Source organism: Papilio machaon, chromosome 4 (genome assembly GCF_912999745.1).
Source record: "Papilio machaon chromosome 4, ilPapMach1.1, whole genome shotgun sequence".
Classification (NCBI taxonomy): domain Eukaryota; kingdom Metazoa; phylum Arthropoda; class Insecta; order Lepidoptera; family Papilionidae; genus Papilio; species Papilio machaon.
The window spans coordinates 3,066,930-3,094,214 of record NC_059989.1 but is presented as its reverse complement, the minus strand read 5'-3'; the positions used below and the strand labels follow the sequence as shown (position 1 = coordinate 3,094,214).

General features: G+C 32.5%; 1 protein-coding gene across 1 annotated transcript in view; it reads left to right on the top strand.

Moving 5' to 3' along the window:
* The first annotated feature begins 5,977 nt into the window (after positions 1-5,977).
* Positions 5,978-27,285, top strand: part of LOC106718459 (ras-related protein Rab-37) — a 39,909-nt gene continuing 18,601 nt past the window's right edge. Inside the window, exons 1-3 of the mRNA XM_014512547.2 lie at positions 5,978-6,179; positions 9,750-9,911; positions 10,457-10,567. Coding sequence (XP_014368033.1) covers positions 6,174-6,179; positions 9,750-9,911; positions 10,457-10,567 — 279 coding nt within the window. The 5' untranslated portion in view covers positions 5,978-6,173. The remainder of the gene's footprint in view (positions 6,180-9,749; positions 9,912-10,456; positions 10,568-27,285) is intronic.

Sequence of the window (27,285 nt, the reverse complement as noted above, 5' to 3'; positions counted from 1 at the left end):
ATGTGTTATTTTTGTCACTATACGAGTTATTTTCAAAAGAAATGGATGTTGCTGATTGTAGAAGCACTAAAATAAATTAATAAAAGATGGTCTTATAAAATACAGTAATCATTAATTTTAAGTCTGGAAATAAATAGAAGTAAGAATCCGACGCGGGAAATATAGGCCTAAATATTTTATGAACGCACTGTTACCATTGTTACATTTATAGAGTGTACAATAATTTTCTTCATATATCATACACAAACAATACAGAAAAACAAATGGAAACCTTTATAATTTTACTTCTCTGGCAGAAATATCGTATCTAATTTATTCTCCTTACTAATTTGACTCTTGTCTGGCTTTCTCGCGGGTCACGAGCACTCACTTTGGCTGTTCACTCAGTAACGGTGCTTTCAACATTGTTTATCTCTTTCTAACACACAATACTTATATCTGTTTGCCTTGTTTCACTGGTTGTTGCGACGTTGCCAGCCCGCACCGTGTTTGCCACAAAGTGACCTTGTATTGCCGCTCTATTGACGACGCGCGATGTTCAACACTAGGTATAATTAATAAAGATTTACAATTTAATTTACGATGTAGGATCTTTTTCTGAACGATTACTTCGATAAGCTAATGAGCGTATTAATTAATAAGAAGTATTATGATCAAGGAAATGTCAAATGTTATCGATGCTTTTTTATTGTACGTGATAATTTTGTCATAATTAAAAAAAAAAAAACACAGTTACGTCTTAAAAAAACAAGTGGGAAAAATTACACATGAGTATGAGTTCCTATAATTATTTCTGTATCCTTTTTTCTATCCTAGGGGACAAATAAGCAAGAAATAGCTAGCGAGGCATGAAGCAACGTTGAGCTTTTTATCAGAATTCCCTTGTTGAAGTACATGTATAAATACATATATCTTTCGCAAATTTTTCGAGAAAAAAACCGGCCAAGTGCGAGTCGGACTCGTGCACCGAGTGTTCCGTACAAATCTGTGGGTATATAAGTAAAATTTTTCGAAATTTTTCCTTTATCTGTGCGAAATTTCAAGGTTCTGAGTTCACGGTAAGTACCCTGTAGTTTTTGATTTCCTTACAAGTGTCGAAAATTTGCAGAAATTTACGGCATAAATGGCTGTAACTTTTGATTACGTAGGATTAGAAGTTTCATTTTTCTACAGCTCCAAGGGACAGTAGACCTGAGTATTTGATATAAATTTCAGCTTGATACCTGCATGCGTTCCTGAGAAATAGAGTCTTGACAGTCGGACGGACGGACGGACAACTAAGTGATCCATTAAGGATTCCGTTTTTTTTTTCGATGTACGGAACCTTAAAAATGAGAGGGATATTATCATTTTTGCAAAAAAAAACTTACTTTTTCGGCGAACCTAAAGCACGGATACCTAAGTTAGTTGCAAAACTTACTACTCGTAAATAACAGCAGAATTCGATGTTTTAAACAGATATCACAACATGGTTTTGTGAATATTTTGACAGTCCAAATAATGGTTTTTAAGTAGAATAAATAAATAATTCTTGTAAACTATAGTTGTTAATTAATATAATCAAGGATTGCGTCTTACTACACCACGCGACACGAAATAAACGATTCGAACAAACGAGCAACTGACCCTATAAAATTATTTGATCCGACGACCATGGACATCCGCAACGCCGGAGGAATCGCAGATGCGTTGCCGGCCTTTAAGGAAGATATACGCTCTTTACTTGAAGGCTCTAAGTCGTAACTGTTTGGAAATACCGCTAAGGATAGAGGAGGTATTCTACAACGCGGCTGTGCGAGGTAGAAAGTTTCGCGAAAACCATGTCGTTGTGGAATGCCACCCATCGAGATGGTACTAATATACTAGCACTCGCTAATTTTAACGCCTACCCGTGAAATTACTGGTCTCGAAAACGTGCGGTTTGAAAGACACTTTAGGTTTCCATTGCCGTAAGACTACAAAACATTTTGTTGAAAAAAACTAAGATCGTAATATGTTTTTTTGGGGTTTTCGCTAATGGTCGCTAACTCACGTCCCTACCAAGTTGAGTTTCGCTGGTCGTTGTTATAGACAACCGCGGCATGATAACTACGACAATTACAATCGTCTGTTACCATTGCAAAACATCTTCCGTCTTTTCCCAATTATTTGGGATTAGCCTTCCTAGTCCGCATGAGCGTCGCAAACCGGTGATCTAGGCTAGACTTGCAAAAGCGGGAGAGGGTAGCAAGTTTGATAGAAAAAACTTTCTTTATTCCAAGTTTGCGTCTGTCGAAACTTTAAAATATACCTTCCTATCTCAAAATATTAACATACACTGAGCGATACTTGATAAATGTCTATGTATTTCTTCAATTTGGTAATTAAACATTCATTTAAGAGGTGAAGCAGACTCATAAAAAAGCTTACTCTCATTGCTTTGACGCATGTCAATTTGCTTACATAAAGTCATTTTTACCATGTTTTCTGAACACTGCAAAGCATTTTGAATTGAAATTTAAGTTTTTATAAGTAAAGAATATGTCAACATTAGTAGCTTTAGTTATATTCTTAAGTAGTTTTTTTTAAAAGCTAACCTGATTTACGCACTGCAGGCTGACAGTGGCGGAGCAAAAGCTAATTGATGTTGGCAAGTTGTCTTCTCATCTTGTGTAAAACTTGTCTATAGATTTTCAATGTAATTCTATCTGTAAGATCTATATGCACATTTATGAGATATTAGATTAGTTCTAACATTTTATTGTGTACAATTTGATGGTTATAAATTGAAGGCACGAGGCCCCCCGGTGCGCGAAACCGTGGGCGCTCATCCACTTCGCCTACGCCTTCCGCCGCTTATGCGTGTCGGTTTTAATTAATTAGTATAGTATAATAGTAAGATATATTAGGCATTTGGAATCTCGCTTTTCCAAATTCGACTGTATTCCATTATCTCAATGCGCCGCGGCCGCGCCGGTCGGGCAAAGTAAACACCACCTTTTCGCTCTGTTCTAATCTTGAGAACTGCTAACGCCATCTAGCGACGAGTGGAAGTAGTTTTTCCGTTATTGTAAAAATTTAAACACTTCGTAAATTAAATAAATACTGAATTTATTTTACGAAATGTAAGTAGGTACACCTTGAGTTTATTGAGACTTGCAATGAAATTCACATATATTCTATTGTTAATCTTAATAAATAATATTAAAATCAAACTTAGCGAAGTGGATTTAGGTGCAAAAACTTAACTGATTGGTGATTTGCTAATGGTTACACGAAATAGGCCTCAATATTTGTTTCGTGCCTATTCTAAATTTTTTTTTTAAATAAGATACAATGCCTAACTTTTAGAGGTTAACCACGAAAATGTATCATGACACCCAGAGTGCACGACCAAAAGTCGACATTGATTGACTATTCACCACTCGGAAGATTTCATCACAACTTAATTTGATGCTTAGTAGATGACGAATAAAAAAATTTGACAGTCGTTCTCTGTCAAATTGCCATATTTTTCGGGTTTCCCCGCCGCCATTTTACACTACCAGTGCCGAAAACCTACAGATATTAAGTAAAGGAGCTAGAATTTTGATAAACAATAATGTGAAATTGACTAAGTATATCGTAACTTTTGCATTTATAACGAGTAAAAGTATATATTGTATGGATTAATTTCTTAGATTTTACTCTCATTTTGCTTGCTTTCCTAATTCAATGAACATTGAGACCAGAAATCCATGTGTGTGTTGTTATTTAAACCCCGTGTTAAACTTGAGATCGTTCAGAAAATAATTTCAACTACCAACATGTAACCACGGGACCGTTTTAACTTAGTCATAAAGAACTGAACTTGTGAGAATACTAGATTGTAATTTAAACTTTATTTCAATTGAATAAGAATTAAATTACTTTGTAAGGTTTAGTCGTACGTGTTTGTATGTTAGTAAAGGTGTGTTTGTGGTTTATTTTTGGCTGCGGTAGGCGGTCGCTCGGATGTTTCGTAGGTTTTTTTTTATCTTTTTTAACGATGGTTTTTGTGCCTGCGGCAACGTCTGCATTCAGCCCGTACTTCCGGCTATTGTGAAGAAAATAATAATCGTTTTTCAATTAAGAAACGTCGATAAGAATAAAGATTTTAATTGGCATGTGTGAGTTTTTTATGCTTCTTTATTTATTTGATTTTGATTTACAATGCAGTACAAAAGTTGTTGATTTTTTTGTGGAATAAATTTTAATTATGATTATTTAGTTGAGCCGATTAAATGCCATGCATTTTTAATTCCTGCTCATTTTCAACAAAGGAAGAAAATATTCCGATTTGAAAAATAGGTACCTACATTACCTAGCTATGGTCTATGATTCATAAGAGCATTAACGTAGGTACTGCATAATTTCTCTATACTCGTAGATCTAAAAAGCTGTCGCTTTAGCAGCAGAGACGCCTCCTAGTGAAGAAATTTAATAATCAAAAAATCAAGAAACCATTTTAAATTAACCACTGTGACTAGTAACGCCATCTATGAGAATGTATGTAAACGATTTGCAAGAGTGACGTCCTCTAGTTGTGACGTCGACCGTCTGTTGACAGGTGAGTGGGACGCACAAAGCGCGAGCGAAACAAAACAACAACAAATGAGGTTTTCATCGATTATTAGACGAAGGCAACGCGCATGGCAATGCATAGGAGTAACACATGGACAGTGTTTGAATGATTACTTGTAGCATTACGGTAAGTCTTTAAGATCGAATGTAAAAAACTAATAAATTATGTTTACTTAAACTCGATTTAGTGTTTAAACATGATGAAAAATTCACAATCCTCAAAATAGTAGCCATATTATAAAATTAATGATCATCCATTTTGTTTCTTTAATTAGAAAGATATGGTTTAATACGCACACTACGATACACACAAAAAATCTCCAACAACGAAAGCATTCTTCTCTTTCTAACGACACTAATTACTATAATTTTCTTTTCGTACTCCTTACTCACCCTTGTATTTGTACTTGGCATGATGCCCGTTGATTTTCAACTGTATTTCGTAGGTGATAGCGTTAATTTTAAATCGTGATTTACTTTAGTGAAAAGTGCAAATTAAACACCATTTGTAATGTCGATTTTACACATCAGTAAATGTCAAATAACTCTTGAAGAAGAATGAATTTAAAAAAATTGATCTAAATTAATATTTTTAATTTACATTCTTGGTGCTATAACATTGTACTATAATTATTTATCTTTGTTTTATTTTGATTTAATTTGTTTTAATGGAAAATGAATGACTTAATTCAAACATTTGAAGTTCAGTTGCGAATCGATCTCTTAAAATTTACATCACATGAGATAAAGTTCCCAAGATCAAAGAATTATTAAATGCAGCTCTTAAAAGATTTATCAATTTTTTTTTCTTTACAAATGATAGATACACTAATTGTATAGGAAATCATAACTATGACCACAAATACATGAAAAGCTCTTTAGCTTTTTACCTATCGTTATTGCGATCTTTTATTTGCTTTTACCCCTAAATTAAATACAAAAATATCAAAAAAATTATTGGTGTAATATTACGGATAGTATAAATTATAGTATGTATACACTATTTACTAAAATATTACGCAAATTGATATAGAAATAAAAAAAATGTTAGAAATATCTTGAGATAAATCCGGGAAACCCATTTCCGTTTACGATAACCCTCACGCACACCAGTAAAGTATCATTGGTTGACCTTACGCACACAGCTGCAAGTACATAGTTCTCGTACACAAGGGTACTTTTATTGCGATAAACGCACACATACAAGGCCAGTTACAGAGGAAATTCAACCCTAAAAGCGTGCTTTTCTCTGCAATGTGTCTTTCAGTTACCGATCCGCGAGATAACCTCAAAATTTCGACATTTCTTTTCGCACGGAACATGATATCTGGTGTAAAAAGATTATACGATAATTAACACTAATGTGGAGTTGTGTTTTTTGTTTTTAATTTGTGTTATTCGCTATGTGGGCGTGAATGCCGAATTTGGAATTGAATTTTCGTCACATTCAGACGTGTGTGTTGGAATTTGGTGACGCCCGTGCCATTGAAAGTAGAAAACATGTTGCGTGTTCATTTATCGTTAGATATTTTATGATAGTGTGTTCATGAGATTGTTTAAATGTATTCGAAAAGGATCACCGTTAAATAGAAATGAACGTAAGTACTGTACATTGATTTTTTATTTCTGTAAAGGGACTTTAGCATACTAATGTGTCTGGGTCAAAATATAGAGATTGTACGAGTGTTCATTATAATATGAAATTAGTTGTTAAAAAAACTTTACTTTAAGAAAACTATTAGAAAATTTTCTGTTTTAAAGCTCACTTTTTAATGCCATTTATTTTATTCATAGTTTTGATAAATTCTTTACTGACAATAAAAAATTAAAAGCATTAAATAATCGCTTATTGAAACTACCTCAAGTTGCCAGTGACATTTATATAAAGTAAAATAAATATCTTTCTTACTCATCATCTCCTTGACCTTGTCCCACTTACGTAGTGTCGGTGTACCAGGTTTCCGTCGTCCAAATCAATCTGTCTGCCGTCATCTCCATTTTCATCCCCTTCTTGATCATGTCTTTCACGCAATCCATCCATCTCTTCCTAGGCCGGTGTACCCTTCCACACTCATACTTAACGTTCTCTTTGCCACATGCGATTCTTCCCTCCTCATAACATGCCCATACCACGCTAACCTTTTACTTTCTACTACTACTTTAAATATCTTTCTTAGTACATAAAATAAAAATTAGTTTGTAATTATTTTTCAAACTTAATTACAAAGTCAAAAACTGTTTTAAAATGTTAAATTTTCACAGCTTATAAGCTATATTTATAATCAATATGAATCAGTTCATATTGCAATAAACGAGCAAACAAATTAACGTAGATAAGCAATTAATATAGACAAATAAAAATCAATAGCTACTGAATAGGTTCAATTAGTTGTGTGGGTGACGTATTGTATTGACGTAAAGGTTGGGAGGTAGGTGTAGGGGGATAGTGGGGGAAGTAAGGGAGGAGGTATACCAGTTGAATGCAGACCGACATTGACCCACATTTACACAATCCCATAATATTATAACTAGGGATGATTTTTTATCGATAACTAATGATAATGATTATTTTTAAAAAGTCAATCATTTTAGTTTTTATTTGGCTGTTCCTTTTTTGAATGATGTTTATCATTATTTTTAATTTCGACATATTTTCATGAAATAACCAGTTATGTCTATCTCTCTCTGTGCAACGTTTTTTCATTCCTGAAGCTAGCAACCTCTCCTTTTGTAGATCTCTCGTTTGGTGTTACCAAAAATAGGTAACCATTTTTATGCACTTGTTTTTCAATTTTTTTTTTTTAATTAAATGATCGTAAAAAAATAATTAGAAACTGTAAACCAAAAATCGGCTAAAGAGAAAAAATTGAGTGGTTCTGTTCAAGAAAACCATAATCTATATTTTAGGGAAACAAACTGAGTCTTAATTAATTCGTAAAACATCGATATATGTACAATAACATCACTTAAATTCGCCATTGACTCGTTGCTCCTATGTTAAGTATATGCAAATACAGCCGTATGTCTGTGTGTAGCGTGGCATATGTAAATTAATGTTTGTGTTACGTTACGCTTAACAAGAAACATTGCTTACGTTAAACTAATTGCTTATTTATTTTCCTAACCTCGGGATGTCAAAATTGTTTCGAATAAAAGTGATTTTTATTATGTTAATTTTATATCCACATAATTATTTATTTAAATATAATTTTTCAAACATAAAGAACCGTGATTTTCCTGTACATCCATACAATTGTTATCTTTGCTTTCTAAAGATAAACGTTATGAATGACCAAAACCTAAAGAACCATGTTAAATAATACTACGTTGAAGTTTATGTTAGTATGTTGTTAGTAAGTTAGTAAGTTTGTGTTAGTATGTTAGTTTATTATATATTTGAAATTATTGGTTGATATATAAAACTCGTATGTCATGGGACATCTATAATACCCGGTTTAAACTTGCTGAAATGTGTATCGAATGATGCCTGAACAATAAGTTTCCTGAAACATTCTCATCCAATTCCGGCATTTATCAATAGATGGCGCTTTCACAAATTCCATAATGGTATTATTTGGGGTGACTATAGAAATCAAAATCATCACCATATTATAACAGCCATATTCTTGAACCACAATCATTATTACAATATATTTTTTTAATCTTACTAATAATATAAATGCGAATGTTTCAATGGGATGGATGGTTGTTTTTTTGAAGGTATCTCCAGAACGGCTGTACGGATCTAGATGGAATTTGGCACAGATGTAGAACATAGTCAGGAAGAACACATAGGCTATTTACTAGTTTTTTTAAATTCCGCGCGGACGTATTGCGGGCAAAAGGTAGTAATAGATAAACCAAAAAGCGAACCAAGTACAATACAAGATTTTCTGTGGCTGGATTCTAAGAATCGTTTTCCAGTTATTTTAATAGTAACTTTTGCTTAATGATAAGACATGGCCGCAGTAATGCATCGTGCTACTTTACGGGGTTACGATGAATACCATTACGGTATTGTAGCAAGGGACATCAGATAGCGGAACACGCGTCCCCGTGTAATGGGGCGTAAAGAGTATTGTTGCTTTCACCCTACACTTACGAAGCCCATCCCTTTATTGCTTGGTAAACAAAGATGCTTTCGAGGTGGACTGACACTACCCGAATAAAAGAATCAATAGATTTAAATTTGGAACAACTTATTACATATTTGATTTAAAATTCTACAATTGGACCTATCACGAATATTTGTGACACTCGCTATTGTATCGTCAACGTGAATTATTTCAAATTAGTATTTATTTTTGGTGTACTTTACGCTGGGGCGGTGCAGAAAATTTATTACAATTTTTGTCGATTACGATACAATGGCGATTGTCACAAATATTCGTGATATGCGCTTGTCGGTATATAGTATTTGTAAATTCATCGACAAAATGTGTAATAGATTTGTGCACCGACATAACTCGTAAAGCAGTCTGCAGACTATTTTTGACTTTGTGTTGTCATTTGGTGCCGTACTAAGATTCATAAAATGATCATTAAGGGCGACCCTAAATCTAGATTTAGTATGAAAATACGCTAGACTTAGTCTGCTTTAGGTAAACATTTAATTTTAAAGCAATGCTACTGAGCAAAATTTCTAAAAAAAATTTTATATAGGTATAGATTTATCTGCTACCTACATAATTTTTAAGACTGTCCTAATAATAAATTAATGCTCCAAATCCTTTTTCGAGGTCCATTTTGATGATAAGATTTACTGCGAAGCAACAAGTTATATTATCCAATACAAATATTATAACTTTCATTAAGGTTGCCCTTCATAGCCCTTATTACTATCATCTACCGACACTAATCCATAATTATAGACATATGAAAAGAGAATAAAGCTTTATGTGAAGGTAATTAAAGGCAGTGAGGACATCGTTTAACAAAATGTTCACTCTAACCTGAAATCTAGTCGCGAAGTCACATATTAGGGACCCCTTGAATTCCATTTGGCGCGAAAATAGCGCGTTATATATAAAATGGCGTTAAAAATTTCTTTTCATTCTTTATTTTTACTATTCATTAACGGTAAGATAAGGTACTATAACAATATTTTAGTGGACTCTTGCAGTTTTAAGGTTTAACTTACAATATGGTTAAAAGTTTATTGTTTCCAGCAAGTTGCAACAGACGACAGTATGAGTGACGACGTGTTCGAAGAGGACACGCTGCGTGCACCCGCGCCCCGCAGCACGCCTTCCCCAACTGGCTACCCGGACTACCGACCCCCCACCGACCCTCCGCGCTCGCTGCTCGACGAAGACTTACCTATACACAAGGTAGATATTTATTAAAATTATTTTCCACCAAAGACATTCTGTCGATTGCTATCCCTCTAACTAGCGTACGATTGCCTTAGTTACTTGATACACAATAAAACTCTTTTTCCACTACGCTATCGTATATTCCTATTGCAGTTGCGTGTCCCGTTACCACAGAACGACGCGTTACGGCCGTATTGAAAGAAATTCCGTGGATAGTATACAATTGTGTTTAAAAATGATTAAACCCGTCATGGATCTGACACATTTCTCTCATATCTGCATTAATTTATGTATATCTATGCCCTTATCGTATATTAAAAGAATCTATATAAATGTCGATTTATTGCGATTAAAAATAAAAATATTATACTTACTATTAGGAAGGAAAAATCAGTCGTTACGAGTAACCAACAAACCGGAAATAACGCGAAAAGATTAGCGTAAGAAAGATTTTTTTTAATTTCTCTTTGACCTATGTCTTTTAGCAATGTGATTTTTAATTAAATTAATTGTTACGTAATCTTTTTATAAATGAATACAATCATGATGTTATTACGCAGACAATCTTGCTGGGCGACAGTGGCGTCGGAAAGACTTCCCTCCTCGTGCAGTTTGAGACGGGCAAATTCCAGCCGGGTAACTTCTCGGCCACGGTCGGCATTGGATTTACGGTAAGTGAAAGTTAATAATTGCAGACAATTTTGTTGGCCGACAGCGGCGTGTCAAGAGTCTTGCGCTTCGGGTGCTGTATGAAATGGGCCCGTTTTCATTTTTTAATAATCCAGCAATCCAGTTATCAGTCGTTACATGCAAACAACAGTTTTCTAATTTGCTATAAACGATTTTCATGGGTACTAGTTAGATAATAGTAAATTTACCGGAGGCCTACTTTTAGTTCTTTTTTGCTTCCTTATTTCTGTTATCTTAATTCAATCCTTTTCCTTATAAGGAAAGGATGGGGAAGGAAATTGATTTGATGAATGAGGGACGTAAAGAAAGGGGAAATCTTACAGTACGTCGCCTTCTCCGTCAACGAAAGGTAGGCAACGCATTTGCATTTGCAGATGATGTCAATAGGCAGTGGTGGCTTCGCTAATTCGGCAACTTTAGGTGGGTACTGGCTTCTTTTTTATTATAATGTAGCAAACGAGCAAGCGGCAAACAGAATTCGTTGCCTACCTTTAACTGACGTTTATTAATTATGATACTAATACGCTACATTTCCTTTCTTTTGTTGAAATTAAGATTTTTTTTGCGATCCTCAAAGTAAATTAGTTCACATTGACCCGAATCGTTTCTCCTAAACTGACCTAACGAAGGTAAACTTACGAAAGTAAGTTCATATAGTTTAATGATGTACTCTTACGTGCCTTTGTGAGAGATCTGATGTTTATGACGGAAGCTACTTAGCCTTCAATCCATAACATAAAGAAATGTGAAAAAGTATTCTATTATTTTTCTACCTTTTTTATGTTTTTCTAAAAACATGTCTGATAATAGACATAAAACAATTTTAGTTATCTTCTTTTGGACCTAGACTCTCAAATATCGGTCGTAATTTTCTTCGGTATGATATTTATGACTTCGGTGTTCGTTCGGACAATGAAGCCTTTACGTTTTGTCATTGTACTTGTCTTTTATGTACTTTAGATATTTTTATTTTTATTTTACGGGAAACCTAGAATCTTATCATCTTGGCTGAGGATTTTTAAAAGAAATATAACCAAAGTAACGGATTTTTTATTTCCGTTATTTTTATTTTGCACAGATGATTACATATTTACATAAAACGTGAAGTTTTTTTCTGAATAAAAAATACCGATCGAGTGGTAACATGTTTATTGCGTATGTCTCGCGAGTGCAAACATACTTATCAACATGTGCAACAAATAAAAGCTATCCTTCTTGTTGTTTTTCATCTACCAGGTATTAAAAATGAAATAATTCAAATGTTCTTTGTAATTTGAAAATCTTTACAATTTATGTCAAAGGAGGACAAGTCTACAGATTAAGACGATTTTGTCTTTATTCAATGTTTGGGATAAAGGGCAACATCCTTATAAGACTGTTGGTTTAGGATCCTGTTTAATAGATAAGTCGCTTTCGGAGTAGTCCTTTTTATTCTAATATGCTTATTGGGAAAACTACATTTTATCCATTAATTTTGTAACAAAGTATATTTGGTTAGTTTTAAGCAATTGAAAAAATAATATTTAAATATATAAAACAAACTTTTACCCGCGACTCCGTCCGCGCGGAATAAAAAAATAGAAAACGGGGTAAAAATTATCCTATGTCCGTTTCCTGGTTCTAAGCTACCTGCCCACCAATTTTCAGTCAAATCGATTCAGCCGTTCTTGAGTTATAAATAGTGTAACTAACACGACTTTCTTTTATATATATAGACTAGCTTTTTCCCGCGACTCCGTCCGCGCGGAATAAAGAAAAAAAAATAGAAAACGGGGTAAAAATTATCCTATGTCCTATTCCTGGTTCTAATGTACCTGCCCACCAAATTCCAGTTAAATCGATTCAGCCGTTCTTGAGTTATAAATGGTGTAACTAACACGACTTTCTTTTATATATATAGAGATTTACAATATTTACTCCAAATTAACTCGATGAAAACGATTCTAGTAACTGATTTGATTTTAGAATAAGTATCCTATTGTTTACAGTTAAGAAAGCATCAATCGTGATGTTTACGTATTTTGGAATATCATTTTAAACGAAAATTGAATTTTAATTTCCTCTTCACAAGTATTGCAAATAATTTTACAGATAAAATTAATTAAATAAAGTGACGACCAAATTGAGAATTCCAACGAGGAAAATGTCAACACTTTTCTGTTTACGTAAATATCGAAAATTAATTAATTTTTTGATATATTACTACGGAACAAGATCTCTTTGCTTTCTAATTTTATATGTCCGTACAATAATAACATAGAACAAAGTGTCGCCTGCGACTCTATCTTCGCGGAATTTAAAAAAAAGAGTATCATCCATACATCAAAACTATAGCATTTATAATATTAGTATGAGTAAAATCTATGTAATATATAAACTTAGTTATTAACGTTCGTGTCATTCTTTTTATAACAAAACTAGTTTTTGTCCGCGACTTCGTCTGCACAGAATTTAAAAAAAGGGTGAAAGTATCTCATGTAACTTGAGACTATGTTCTATGTTTATTTCAAATTTCTAAAAGATGTGCTGAACCGTTGCAGAGTTGGCCAGTAAATACATATTTGCAGCAAACGTACCCCACTAGAACCGTACACATTTCCGGGATTATTGGTAACGTAAGTTTTATTCCAGATTGTGTTCAATATCTGATACCAAATTTCATAGAGATCCGTTCCGCCGTTTTGGGTAACATCCAGCTACAGCCATCTGTCCATTTAAACATTCGTATTTATAATATTATTAAGAAGTAAGATAGATATCTATACATATTAATAAAATTCGTGTGTCTGTATGAAAAATAGTAGAATACATTTTTTTTTATTAAAAACCAGTCAATGTTTTTATAACTTCCCGTTAACGGATATTAGCTTCGCGAATCCTTCTCGAGTATAACCGGAGCGCTGTTAACTTACAACTTAATTACTTAAACGTTGATCCGTAAACCGACACGACGCCATGTTTGTTTTCGGCTTTACCTCCGGGCCTCGGTGATGGATCGCTTTTTAAAAAGTTTCGTTGCAAATAAATTCATTAATTTAAAATCTGATGACAAGTAATTAAAAATTGTAATTAAAAATTGCTTTATGATATATTATTTATTTCTTGTCATATACGAACGTAAAATTCTATTTCCTTTCCTAGAGTACAAATGCATTAATAAAACAAAGCGTAGTAAAATTACTCCCTACTGTGTCCTAAGTAACCATACATGTTACTAGCGCCATCTACTAACAACATTTATTGAAAACCTTTGTTGGATTTGTATAAACAAATGTAATATAATTTTGTTGTAACTAGTGATATTTATCAATCGGAACGTGTTTATTTCAATTCTTTGATTAATGTAGTAAAAACAAACTCGTACTTTACGTAATAACATATCTCTGTAATAGCTAACACCTGCAAGAGAATTATATTTACAACTGGCTTCTATCACCTGTGAGCCAAAATCCAAGGCGCTTTTAACAACTTGAGTCATAATAGAATGTTTTGAAATATTGATTCTTGTACTTTTAGGGCCCTATGCCTTTTCAGATATTTAAGATTACAACGATAAAATAAAGGAAGGACGGTCTAATGTAACGAAGGAAGTTTTATTCGGTTTTATTTGTGAAGAGAATAGATATAGTCTACTTTTTCTACGACATTGATGGTTTTTGCCTTTTAACGTAATAAGATACGATGTTAGTTGGTTATTAAAACTCAAGATAAGGTCTGTGAGAATATAATATATTATATATTATATTAAATAAATAAATGATTTTATTAAAAATTACATACAGTTACAATCTTCTTTTATTAAGGTTTTATAAATATAACCAGTCGTAAATCCTACCTATAAGTAAAAATCGCGACTATCTTCAAAGCTATGTAATTCATTTGTTAAATTTCTACAATTAATTATGTGCATAAAAATGTTCTCTTTTATCTAGTTATATATATATTTTTTAATTAAACACTCATATTTAGTTAACACAATAACTAACGTTGATTTTTCTTAATAATTAATTGCTGTAAGCGACATCGGATTTTACCTCAATACGGTTGCCGAAGTAACGAGCGAGGAGATGAGGGGTCGCACGGAGGGGGGTGCGTCCCTAGACGGGATTCAGGAGCGGTCTAGGATTTACGAGCAGTCACTGTATGACGGGCTCCGTTGACGCTCCCTCGGGACGCTCGCAGTTTGATTTCCCGCGAAAAGTTTCGTTTTACGCGCAACCACAATTATTTATTCCTTTTAAAAAGTGTTTTAATTACACCGAATATATTAATTATTAATTAAAAATATCGTTTTGACTTTTTTTAATCAATTTCTTGTCATTAAATATTTAGTGTGCTGTCTAAGGTAAACGTTTTAAATGTATAAATATTAATTTTTATTAATGAAATAATTTATTTTTAATATTAGAATATCAAGGCAAACATGTAGGTATTAGACTAAACATATTCTGGACAAAGAGAGTAATTAACAAGACTTCATTTTAGAAATTAATTATATTTACCCTTACCAATTTTCAGTTTTAATTGAGATACGTGGAATTTAATATGAAATTATTTCTCTACAATGAGCAACAATTTTATAACATGAAGATTAGAATCTCTTACATTGAATAGGTAGTACTTTGGTTTATTACACTGTAAGTTAATATATAAAAAAAATAAGGATATCAACTTGTCAAATCGATTGGTCGCCATTTTATTTATAAATTAGAAATAACGAGTAAATTGTTACAATACGTTTAACTGTATCATCATAACCATTGTCTATAGTTTTTTTAACTCACAAGTAAGAAGTAATTTTGTTTTAAATCTTTTAACTTTTTATTTTATTAAAAGGAATAGGTACTTTTAAAAATTTATTCTTACGACAGATAGTAGTAGAATATAAATCTATATATTTATGATACTCGTTCAGACTAAGTTTTGAAGCATGATTTATTGTATATAATGATTCTTAATGTAAAGAGGAACATATATAGTGCTAGTAATTTGAATTTGACTCTGGCTTTGATATGGTAATTATCGGTGGCATCAAATGTCAACGACAGACATAATAAATTGTATGGACTGTGTTATTGCAACATCTTACAGTAAGTACTAGGTACAAGAAGCTTTGTAGTGTAAGTAGAGTTAAACTTTAGACATCTTGGATGTAATCTTTAGGTAATTTTAATTGTAATTGAAATCAAAATATATATAGTTTAAGGACAAATACGAGAAATTAGTGATCAATGTGTAACAAAAAAAAACAAATATTTTTCTCTACGTAATTTTTTTTGTGGTAAATTAAAACGAATATGTAATTCTTATCGAAGTAAAAATGTACACTAGTTATTATATTATCATACACATATATACAAACATTACCAACATTTTATACAGAAAAAAAGAAATTCTTTATGTTGAAATTTCAGTGTAACATTTTAACAGCCGTAGGGGGGAAACGTTAGCTTGTTGACTTACAGGTAAAGCCTTTTATTTTTTTGATCATGTAGATATTAAGCGGTAAAGAAAATCTTCATTATCAAAAAGGATTTCCATACAGTTTTCGTTAACTCTTTCATAACAGTTAAAGAAATTAAATATCGCGAAATGTTTAGTAACTTTGTTGCAGTATAAGTGATACCTAAATTGATGTAAGATTTAATTATTATTTATGACTGTAATTACAATTTAAATAATTTACAACAGATTTAATATAATGAAACAAAGAATTTAATTTGATTTTAATCTTGGAATTTGGCTTCAAATTACGTCTGCGACACCTGACGTCAAAGACTGTAAAAGTTTTTATCAACTCGTAGCAATTATATCGCAGTCAATACGTCCTCAATACAATTTGATTTAACTCAATATAATTCTTTAAATCCAATATATTGAATATGCAAAATGTTTATTGATTGCTTTTGACGTGGAACCTCATTTGTATTCATTGAGTTTTCACACGACTAATGTGGTGTGGGTCATTTAAAAATATTATTAAAGCCTAACGCACGTTTATCTTATTACAATTAATTTACCAAGCTTCAAGAAAAGCTCTCTTTACTCATATACATGCTGTAATAGTACAAAAACATTTATTAACTTTATCTATTCCAAAGAGAATAAGGAGGACACAAAATGGACACCAACTTGCGTCAAAATTAAGGATTGTATTTCACTTACTATTGTCTAATGATCATACGCAAGGTAATTCGTGCAACTAAATGCGGTTAGCCAAACAAAAGGACTAACTACGGTGTTCTAGTTTCCAGCGCTGGTGAGTGACAGGCATGCGAGAGGAAAGATCTAATATCCGCCCGACATAGTCTCACCTGCTGGGGCTTAGAAATCGGCGGATTATTTGCAAATAAATCGAAATTGAAAAGATCAGGACTACATTATCCCAATTCACTAGCTACCTTCGTGAATAAGATGACATCTACCGTAAAGAAGCAAGCACTAAACTAGCTAATTTGCTAAAAAATCTGATGTGTCCCTTAAGGTTAGGTAACTTCAGAAAGTGACTAATTAACAAGCTTTCATTAGCTAGGTCGGTATCTGCTTGTCAACAAATTTTCCTTTTAAGTGATAAACCGAAAAAAATAATTAAATTGATATAAATTAGTTGAAGATGAAATTCCTGTCAATTATGAATACCGATTATTTTTTTTCTAATTTTTATGAATAACTTTTATTTTTATTTATTTGTATTTAAATCAAACTTCGTATTTATCGCGAAGTCCGCGGCCCCACACTTCTACCTGAATGCAGTGCGAGATAATTATGAAAGGAAATGTGTTTTAGCTAGCAACTTGTATAAAAGGCTTCGGCCTCTCTCCGAGCTCTAGTCGACAGCTAATGAATGTCGCTTATAAAAAGGAAATAGTTTTCACGTAGTCGTTTCACGTGAGTTTTGATATAAAAGATACAGTTTTATCTGCTTTTAGTGTATATCTACACATGTTAATAAAATTGTATTGTCTGTATGTTATATCGTATTTCGTGTTTATATATATATATATCGTATATTTGCGTTACTGATAACGAAAAACCAATTTTTCAATTTTTTTTCGTTTGTTAGTCTGTTTGTCTGTCGTAAAGTCTGTTTGTTCCGGGTATTATCTCTGGAAGGGTTTGACCGAATTTGACGGGACTTGGACGGGTAGGTATCTGAAGCAAGCATATTAATGTTAATGTTAATTTAAACTACTCTGTTTCAAAAACTCGTTGTTTTAACTACCTATAGTACCAATTTATAATAAGAAAATTTATCAGAAAAAAAGCAAGGGTTTGATTGTTTGTGTTGAATAAGCTCTGAAACTATTGAATCGATTTGAAAAACCATAGGCTTACTATACCTATTTTTAATTCAGCGTGGACGAAGTCGTGGTCAATTGCTAATGATAGATAAAAGCAACTTTTATTGCAGACGTCTATTTAATTGTGTATACAATATAAATGAATCAAATTTAATTTTATTTACGCTCGTCTGTAAATAAATTTCATACCCATTCCATTAAAAATTATATGCAAATCTTTGTTTTCACTTAGTGATATTTTCCAAGCTTTTAGATTTGATTGTAAGCAAAATTTTAATTGAATTTTACCTTGAGGGTATGTTTTTGTTGTAAAGTAATTTTGTTTTTATTTCTCAGACGCGGGCGCCGGGGCTGGATTGATTTAAAAAAAAACAAACAGAACTGACCTAATTAATAGATATCCACTTTTAGTTACTGGCGATCGATGTAAAATCTTATAAATCCTAAAAATAGTATTAGGGACAATTAGAGGATTCGCTTTTCAAGAATCGGCTAATATTTATTAAAGTTTGGTTTAATTTTATCGTGACAGTTAAGTTTTTCACATAATTTAATAAGAGATTATCTACATTTCTTTAAAAAAATTCAAAGATGAAAGAAACAATAACAGAGATAACATTAGAAAATCTTACTATTATTATTATTTTTAGTAATATAAACACGTATGTTTAGATGGATGGATGTTTGTTGAAGGTATCTCCAGAACGGCAGCATGGATCTCGATGTAATTTGGCATAAAGGTCATAGCATAGTCTGGTAGAACACATAGGCTACTAATAAAAAAAATTTTTAAACCCGCACGAGCGGAGTCGCGGGCGACAGCTAGTTTTATATAAGTCATTCTGTTTATTTTTTGTCGTCCTGTAGAATTGTTGTTATTTAATTCAATATAATAAAGCGACAAAACCAAATGATGAATTTATTTAAAGTACATAATTAATTTTATATTTCAGCAAAGCTTCATATGATGAACAAAGTTCTTTCCTCCTCTTAATTCTATATCTATCCCGGTTTCAATCAAATTAATATCGCTCATAACTTGATATTGAGGGTTTCACATCCCCAGAGATCATTGAACCTTTTATTAATCAAACAGACTAGAATATGTCTCAGCAACAATTTACAAAGTGTGATCCTTAATCCAAATATCTCAGATTTAATTATAAAATATAGGATTTGTCATAACTTTGTTAAGTTAATTTATCGCTTATTTATTAAGAAAAATATTATGTTGACACCCTATAGACTTCTACTGTTATATATGCGACTGAAAACTAAAAAATGAATGTGAAAATATTGTTGCTACATGTGTAAATATTATTTAAATCGATTAGAACGCTATTTGTGGACCATTTTAATAGTCCACATTTGACACTTGATGAAAATCCAAGAACGTAACCTTGCAAGGGCGGGCATAAAATGTTTTTTTAATTTATTGCAGTAAAAACTACTATAAGCAATTGCTTCCCTTTTTTTGAAACTTCGATTACATATGTTTTGTAGTCACGTCAATCGAACGTCGTTACAATGTCACGTCATTGAACTCTTTTTATTTTTAAACACTATAGTCCAGTCATTTAAGCTTAAATTAGGTAAGAATCTCGGAATTCGAGATACCCAGCTGTAAATCTGTAAATACTTGTATATTGACACCCAAAAAGTTGTCTCAAAACCTACATATGGTAGGGTGTAAGCAACTATTAAATTTCAAGGTCAAAGGTCACAAAAATCGGTTTTTCGCGCTTTTTTGGAAATATCTCATTTCCTATGGGTTTTTTGCTATTTGTATTTCTTATCAATATTGTAGAATACAAAAATCTCTACAAATTTTGTTTAAGAATTTTTTTTATACAGTGAACCGTTTTCGAGATAGAGGGCGGAGAGCGCGCGGTCACAGCATCACTTCAGCCTCCGGTCGAAAACGCGCCATATAGTTGATGAACTATCAATAAATCAATTATTATAAATATTTGTCAAATTAATTAATTACTGACAAATTTGGATGAACTAGCTGCAGCATTTCAGGAAGAAAATTGTTCGGCCCAGAAATTATTAGAGTTTGGAACTCAAACCTTATTGGCAGTCTATAATGCTCCGAAATCTGTGAAAAGTCTCGATCATCTTCGTTACATGCATTACGTCAAGTCTACAAAACTTAATAAACCTGTGCAGCTTTCAAATATTCCACCAACAAGTGCAGCTGCTCCCAAAATTTCAACCGTGTATATTATCAAGTTCAAACTTGGTTAGGACATGATTTGGAACCCCAGGTATGGGGTTGGGCAATACGAAACGATTTTCTGGAGCCTATCATGACAATTTTACCACCTGCTCCAGAAGATTTGCTAAATACAATTTTCTGCAACTGCAAGAGTGGCTGTGGTTCACGATGCGGATGCAGGAAAGCTTGTCTCAATGCTCTACCATATCTGAGCGACATATAATTCCTATATTTTCATTAACAATTCTCCAATTACATGAGCAGGTAAGTGTTGTTAAATAAATTAATACTGAATAAAAAGTGGATAAGTTAGAAAAAAAATGATAAAGTAGAATATAATAGTTAATTAAAAATTGACAAATATTTATAATAATTGATTTATTGATAGTTCATCAACTATATGGCGCGTTTTCGACCGGAGGCTGAATTGATGCTGTGACCTCGCGCTCTCCGCCCTCTATCTCGAAAACGGTTCACCGTATAAAAAAAAATTTTAAACAAAATTTGTAGAGAATTTTGTATTCTACAATATTGATAGAAATACGAATAGCAAAAAACTCATAGGAAATGAGATATTTCCAAAAAAAGCGCAAAAAGCCGATTTTTGTGACCTTTGACCTTGACATTTAATAGTTGCTTACACCCTACCATATGTAGGTTTTGAGACAACTTTTAGGGTGTCAATATACAAGTATTTACAGACTTACAGCTGGGTATCTCGAATTCCGAGGTGAACTTACTAAAATGACTGGACTACTAAGGTTGTTACAAAAAATCAACTAACACAAATAAATGACAGATGTGGCGCATATTAGTACTGGCCATTATAGTATAAATATAAATATTATTAACAAATACTCTGAATTCTTTTTAATTGTTTTATGCATATGAAGTAGTTATAGAGCTAAAATAGGTGCAGTAATAATCAAATAAAGAAGCGTAAAACATCTTTTTTCAACAAGCTTTTTTAAATTTTTTATTGAACATAGCAATCAATTAGGTAGTATACTTGTGGGCTACAAAGTTTAACTCAAGTTGCAAGTCTGTTTATAGAATTTGAAGATTTATTACAATGTCTCTTGAAGGTATTTTATTGCGCCAATAAGATTTGATAGCTTCCTTTAGAGGGAACATTTTAGACAGGAAACTGCTAAAGTGATCAGATCGTTCCAGTAACAATGAACGGCTATAGCTTTTACAAACAATAGCTTTATTTATTCGCTTCCTACAAACATTTACCCTTTAAATACAAAACAATTTTATAGTTCATTACTTCTTAATATTAAGGACTTGTAATTGAAACAATGGATATTTGTAACTGGCCAATTGCAATATAAGTTCTTGTTTCAATTTCATTTTCTTTATATTGTGGGTTGACTTTATATCATTAACCTTAACTTTTCTTATTTCGTTATTGTTACCTTAGACAATTAAAAGGAAATCTCAAATCAAGATATTTTCTTTATCATTTTATATTTAACGGATTAAAACTTAGGATCGATAGCCGTTTTTAAATCAGCTCTGAACCGGTTCAAAAGTTCAGATCACATAGACTTGAACCGTTGAGCTTAGGTTTAACTAACAAATTGACAGCTCATCGCGATGTAGTAAAACTGTGTGAGACTACGAGTAGTCCTGTACGAGTACTCGTAGTCTCAAACTCTCTAGTTATCTAGTTATCAAACTAACAGTTCACAACACAAAACGCAAGTCATAACTCTACGTAGGTACAAATTGAGCTGAGCTGCGAACCGGTTCACTGATCTGCAGTTCATAAATTTTAGTTGAGTTAGTCATTACTAGCATCGTATTATTTAAAACAAATTGCCAAGGAAAAGGGTGTGGTTATCATCAATTCTGAAACATTATTAATGAGAACGTAAATCGGTTTCCAATGTAAATCGTACCATTAGGATTGGAGTCGCTTGTGAGATTTATAGCTTTACTTTTCTTTTCAAAAAGTAAAAAGAGATTTTTTGTATCTATGAGTTTTAACGTTTGACGCACTCGTATAAAACTTGATATACTATATGTAACTATATGTTTTCCGTATAGTCGACATCAAAAAAAATGAGAAATAATTTCATTCCTATCTAAATAATTTTACTTTTATGAGGCTGCAATCATAGACTAATTAAAAACAGACATTTCTGTGTCATCAATATAGGCACAATTTTTTTTTAATTAATCCATAGCCAATAAGTGATATTGTCAGCCAATGAAATGTGTAAACGTAATTTTCCATTTCCTATGACTTCGACTATATGTTTCGAAAGTGGAAACTCCGTCAGGTTCCATCTAATGTCAACATTTATGAAATAAAATAAAAGTAGATGAGGGGAACTTTTTATTGATATATTCATTTTATATGTCTTTCGTTTGGACAAAAACATTTTTCATCCAGTGATGCAAAACTAATTCAAAAGGTCTGACGAAATTGACACGTGTACACTCGATACAAAACAAAGGCTTTGCGAGAGCCGTGACGTCGCTCAATTCAAAAGCAATAACTGTTTTTTTCCGTTTTGTTACATACGAAATAGAAGAGTTCCAATTTGCAGTTAACAAAAAGTTGAATTACATTCCACGACTTGCGGAATATAACACGACAACCCCATATTGATTATTTATTATGTTCTCATTAGTACATCTAATAATTTTGACTAGATCAAAATATAAAAAAAAAAAACGTTACGTATATATTATTTTAAAATTACAAGGACGTCACAGGTGTTTACTAGTAAATTTTTTATAATAATAAAATACGACAAGAACCCAGCTGTATTCAATATAACGAGATCTGTTCATCGGAACTCGTAATAAGCTGTTCTCACTGACTCGCTAAGAACTCGACTGTAATTTTCTTTATTACGCTACTCGAATTCGAATCATCGTTCTCACTTCGATTTCATTTATTTGAATTGTTGAACTGGAAACAAGAGTCGTCCGTACCCGATAACGATCTTGTATTTCTATTGAAAATCTAAAATATGTTTGTGCGGATGTCAGTAAAGGCTTTGCGTAATCTTATTGTACAGTCAGGGCCCTTCGCGGTGAAAGCCTTCGTCTTCTATTAATAATTCTATTACTAACAGTCCTATTAGTTCTCAGTTAATTCACTATTTGAAGTTTTAAATTAAATTTGTTGTACGAGGTGTTTTCCATGCGACAAGGTTGGGAAGTCTTTGTTAGTCGTAATAAACGTGCCGACCGAAGCGAAACTGAACAAAGCGTGTCCCAGCGTCCCGTCGTCCACTGCTCTACGACGCAACTAATTTGCTAACTTTCCTCGAAGCCTTAAGCAATTAACAATGCTCACTTAATTGTTATTTTATTGTCAACCGGTACTCTTAAATATAGTGCTCTTAAACTCTTAAATACATTAGTGTATTGTTTGAAAATTTATTCGATTATATAATCCAATATAAACTGTTGAGTAGATTTATTTATTTATCTTTCTTTCCTTAGCTTTGTAAAAGAGATCTCTGATTAATATAAAAACTTGGACACTTTTTAATGACCGTACTTAAGTATACTTATTCCGAAAATTCTAGTACATTATAATATAGAGTACTGCAATTAGAATTCTAATAATGTTCACATTCCATTGATGTCCTGCACAAAGGGCGTCTCTCATCGATTTTCTGTAAAGCCTCGGTGTACCGAATATCCGAATAGCTTTTAGATTTACAATAGGGAACGCATAGTTCGACGAGGATTCGAAATTGCAAGATAATCTGCTATTTCATTAGCATAATTCTATGGATATTGTAGGTACTAAAAGATATATACATACCTATAAAACATATTTCAAAAAGAACGTGGTAAAGTGTTTGAGAGATACGCATGTTTATCAATATTGTACTTAGAAGAAATCGCGAAAAACTTTCCACAAATTACTTTATACTTTTTACAGTTTCAATATACTGGACTATCCATCAATCTAAATAAATGTCCTATATAAACATTTTCCTTTATAATTTATTTGCGGCAAACCCTTTTCAATCACGTAATTTTCCTTCGAAATTCGATTAGGATTGATTTCAATGGTATAAAAAGTTATAGAATAACTCTGTTAAACATAATTACTTAAAAGTATGAGGTACACACTTTAAAAGGACGAAGGCACGAAAAAATATAACATTTTTACAGAATATTTACTCTCTCAAGTTTTTACGTGCTTACGTTACACTTGCATGTAGCAATACTTTATGTGTGAAGAAGTATGGAGACCACAGCAATAAAGACCATGTTGTTTTATGTTGAACCGTCGAGGACGTTTATTTCCTACCCGTTCCTGTGAAATGACGCTATCAATGTAGTTAGATTGATGACTTGTCATAGCAACATAAATACTTGCTAATTCATTGCTCTTTATTTTAGAATTCCTCTTCCGTTAATATTTTATTAATATTACAGACACTAGTGGTCATCCGCGACTTCGTCAGAACAGAATTTAAAAAAAGTCGCCTATAATATTCACTCTGGCGTTAGCCTACTTTCCCGTCAAAGCCCCGTCAAAATCGGCCAAGTCATTACAGAGAGTACCCGGCTTGCGGACAGACCGACAGACAGATAAAAATTTTAAAATTGAATTTTCGTCATAAGCAACTATATTACACTAGCTTTTACCCGCGACTCCGTCCGCGCGGAATAAAAAATAGAAAACGGGGTAAAAATTATCCTATGTCCTTTTCCTGGTCCTAAGCTACCTGCCCACCAATTTTCAGTCAAATCGATTCAGCCGTTCTTGAGTTATAAATGGTGTAACTAACACAACTTTCTTTTATATATATAGATTATGTTAACAAAAAAATTATTTTTTTAGATATTTTGTATGGATTTTATCATACCTTTCTTTCCCTTTGACAAAGGAGTGAGTACAATATTATGTTAATAAAAGTTTCACGTTGCTATATGAAATTCTATCTTAACTGGGAAGTGAAAACTATTTGATTTTTACAATCCAATATCTATGAATGAACAACAGGAGTTTGCTTTATGCGGACTCTATGAATATTAACGAGATTCTGCATCTGGTCCGGCTTTTTTCTGCGCACAAATTTATGCTTCGGATAAACCACAAACAAGCACCATTGATTCTATTGACACAATTTATGCACCAAATCAAAATTAAGTTGCACTTTGCTTTCAATTTTTTATTGTTATTTTTTACAATTGCCTTGATTTTGTAACTTTGGAAATGTGTCTATATATTGTATGTTATGTCGGCGACTAATTAATTAAAAATAACGTCTCACAAATGTTTAAATCATTCTAATATACTTATATAATAAATGTGTATGTTTAGATGGATGGATGGATGTTTGTTTGAAGGTATCTCCAGAACGGCTCAACGGATCTCGATGAAGTTTAGCCTATTGTAGAACATAGCCTGGAAGACCACATCTACTAATTAAGTTTATTTTAATACGCGCGGACGGAGTCATAAACGACAGCTGTAGTATTATAGTAGGTAATATTGTTTTATGGTATAATTTTTTAAATAACAAAAACCTTTGTAGAGCTTTCGAAAATTCGTAGCATTTACAGATATTTCAATAAATTCTGAGCACTCAAAATAATTGCACTGAATTCGTCGTCCTCCCAGTTGCAAGACGTATAGAGGCGATGTCGCGCCGTTGTAAGTGTTGAGTTTTGGTTCTGTTTATTTTGTTTTTAGTTAATTTTCGCCTCCACCATTACTGAAATTATAGCAAAGAGGACAACAAATAATTTGAGGTAATGATAATGGTAGTTAGATGGGGATTTAGAATTTAGCTTTAAGTTTTATTTATTTGGTATATGTTATTTAATCTGTGAAGTAAACAATGTTTTATACTTGTTGTAGTAAAATTCCTTCATCCATCAATCCTTTTCACTTTGTATCAAACTGTTTGGTCATCTTTTTTCATTGAATTTATATCCGTTTAGAAATTGAAAATAAGAATATTTAATTTGATTTATTTCAATTCGTCAGGTTTTTATTACAGCAATTGTTGTAAAGCGAAAAAGTTGAGTATCGAATAAAAAAACTCGCTGGCAATCTATTTTATGTTAAAGACATTCATTGAACCATTGACATGAAAGTAAGTTGATTCTTTTCCGAAATATTCTGGAGCACTGTTCAGAATTTCCAATTTACATGGTACGTTTACTATAAGAATGCGTACTTAATGTCTTATTCCGAATTAGCCGTTGCCGGTGACTCCATCCGCGCGAAATTAAAAAAATCTTAATTAATAGCTTATGTGTTCTTCCAGGCTATGTTCTACATCTGTGCCAATTTTTAATATTTTGGTTTTTGTTTTTATTTCTACAAGGATATCTGATATTAATATAGGTAACCACCTTAATCAGAATTTGATTTTTGTAATTATCTGATGAGACCCAATATAAAGCACAAGTTCGATAAAAGAACGAGCGAATGAATCCAATAAATATAAAAAGCTTAAGAATGTTATACAATTTTGTATAACGGAAGACAGTTACATGAGAAAATGACGACTTTATTCCTTGTAATCTTTCATACGGACATTATTTCCTCGAAATGTCTTCGGAAACGTGTTTGTGGTAGCTCCCAGACAATTTGTAGAAAATGTCTACCTGTTTATAGCCGACTTCAAAAAGAAAGAGGTTAGGGTAAAGGCGGGATAGTTGCCCCACTTTTTGGAATATACTCCTAATTCTAAAAATATTAAGTTTATATAAATAGTGTCTATTAATATAGCTAGTTTAATTCTTTATCTTTTACTATGATTTGTCTTTTTGGGCGTATAAATGACAGATTTTGCAGATTTTAGCTTTTTGTGGACCTCGATTTTTGAGGATAGATGCCTTCCCATATGGATAGTTGCCCCACCATGAAAATACTAACAAGGATAGATGCCTGCGGCGCGGGATACATGCCCTTCATACTGTAAAATTATAACATCTATATATATAAAAGAAAGTCGTGTTAGTTACACTATTTATAACTCAAGAACGGCTGAATCGATTTGACTGAAAATTGGTGGGCAGGTAGCTTAGAACCAGGAATAGGACATAGGATCATTTTTACCCCATTTTCTATTTTTTATTCCGCGCGGACGGAGTCGCGGGTAGAAGCTAGTTTATAATATTTTATTTTTGTCTTTGTCTTTTTTTATTTATAATGAAAAGCATTTTGCAGTTTTTA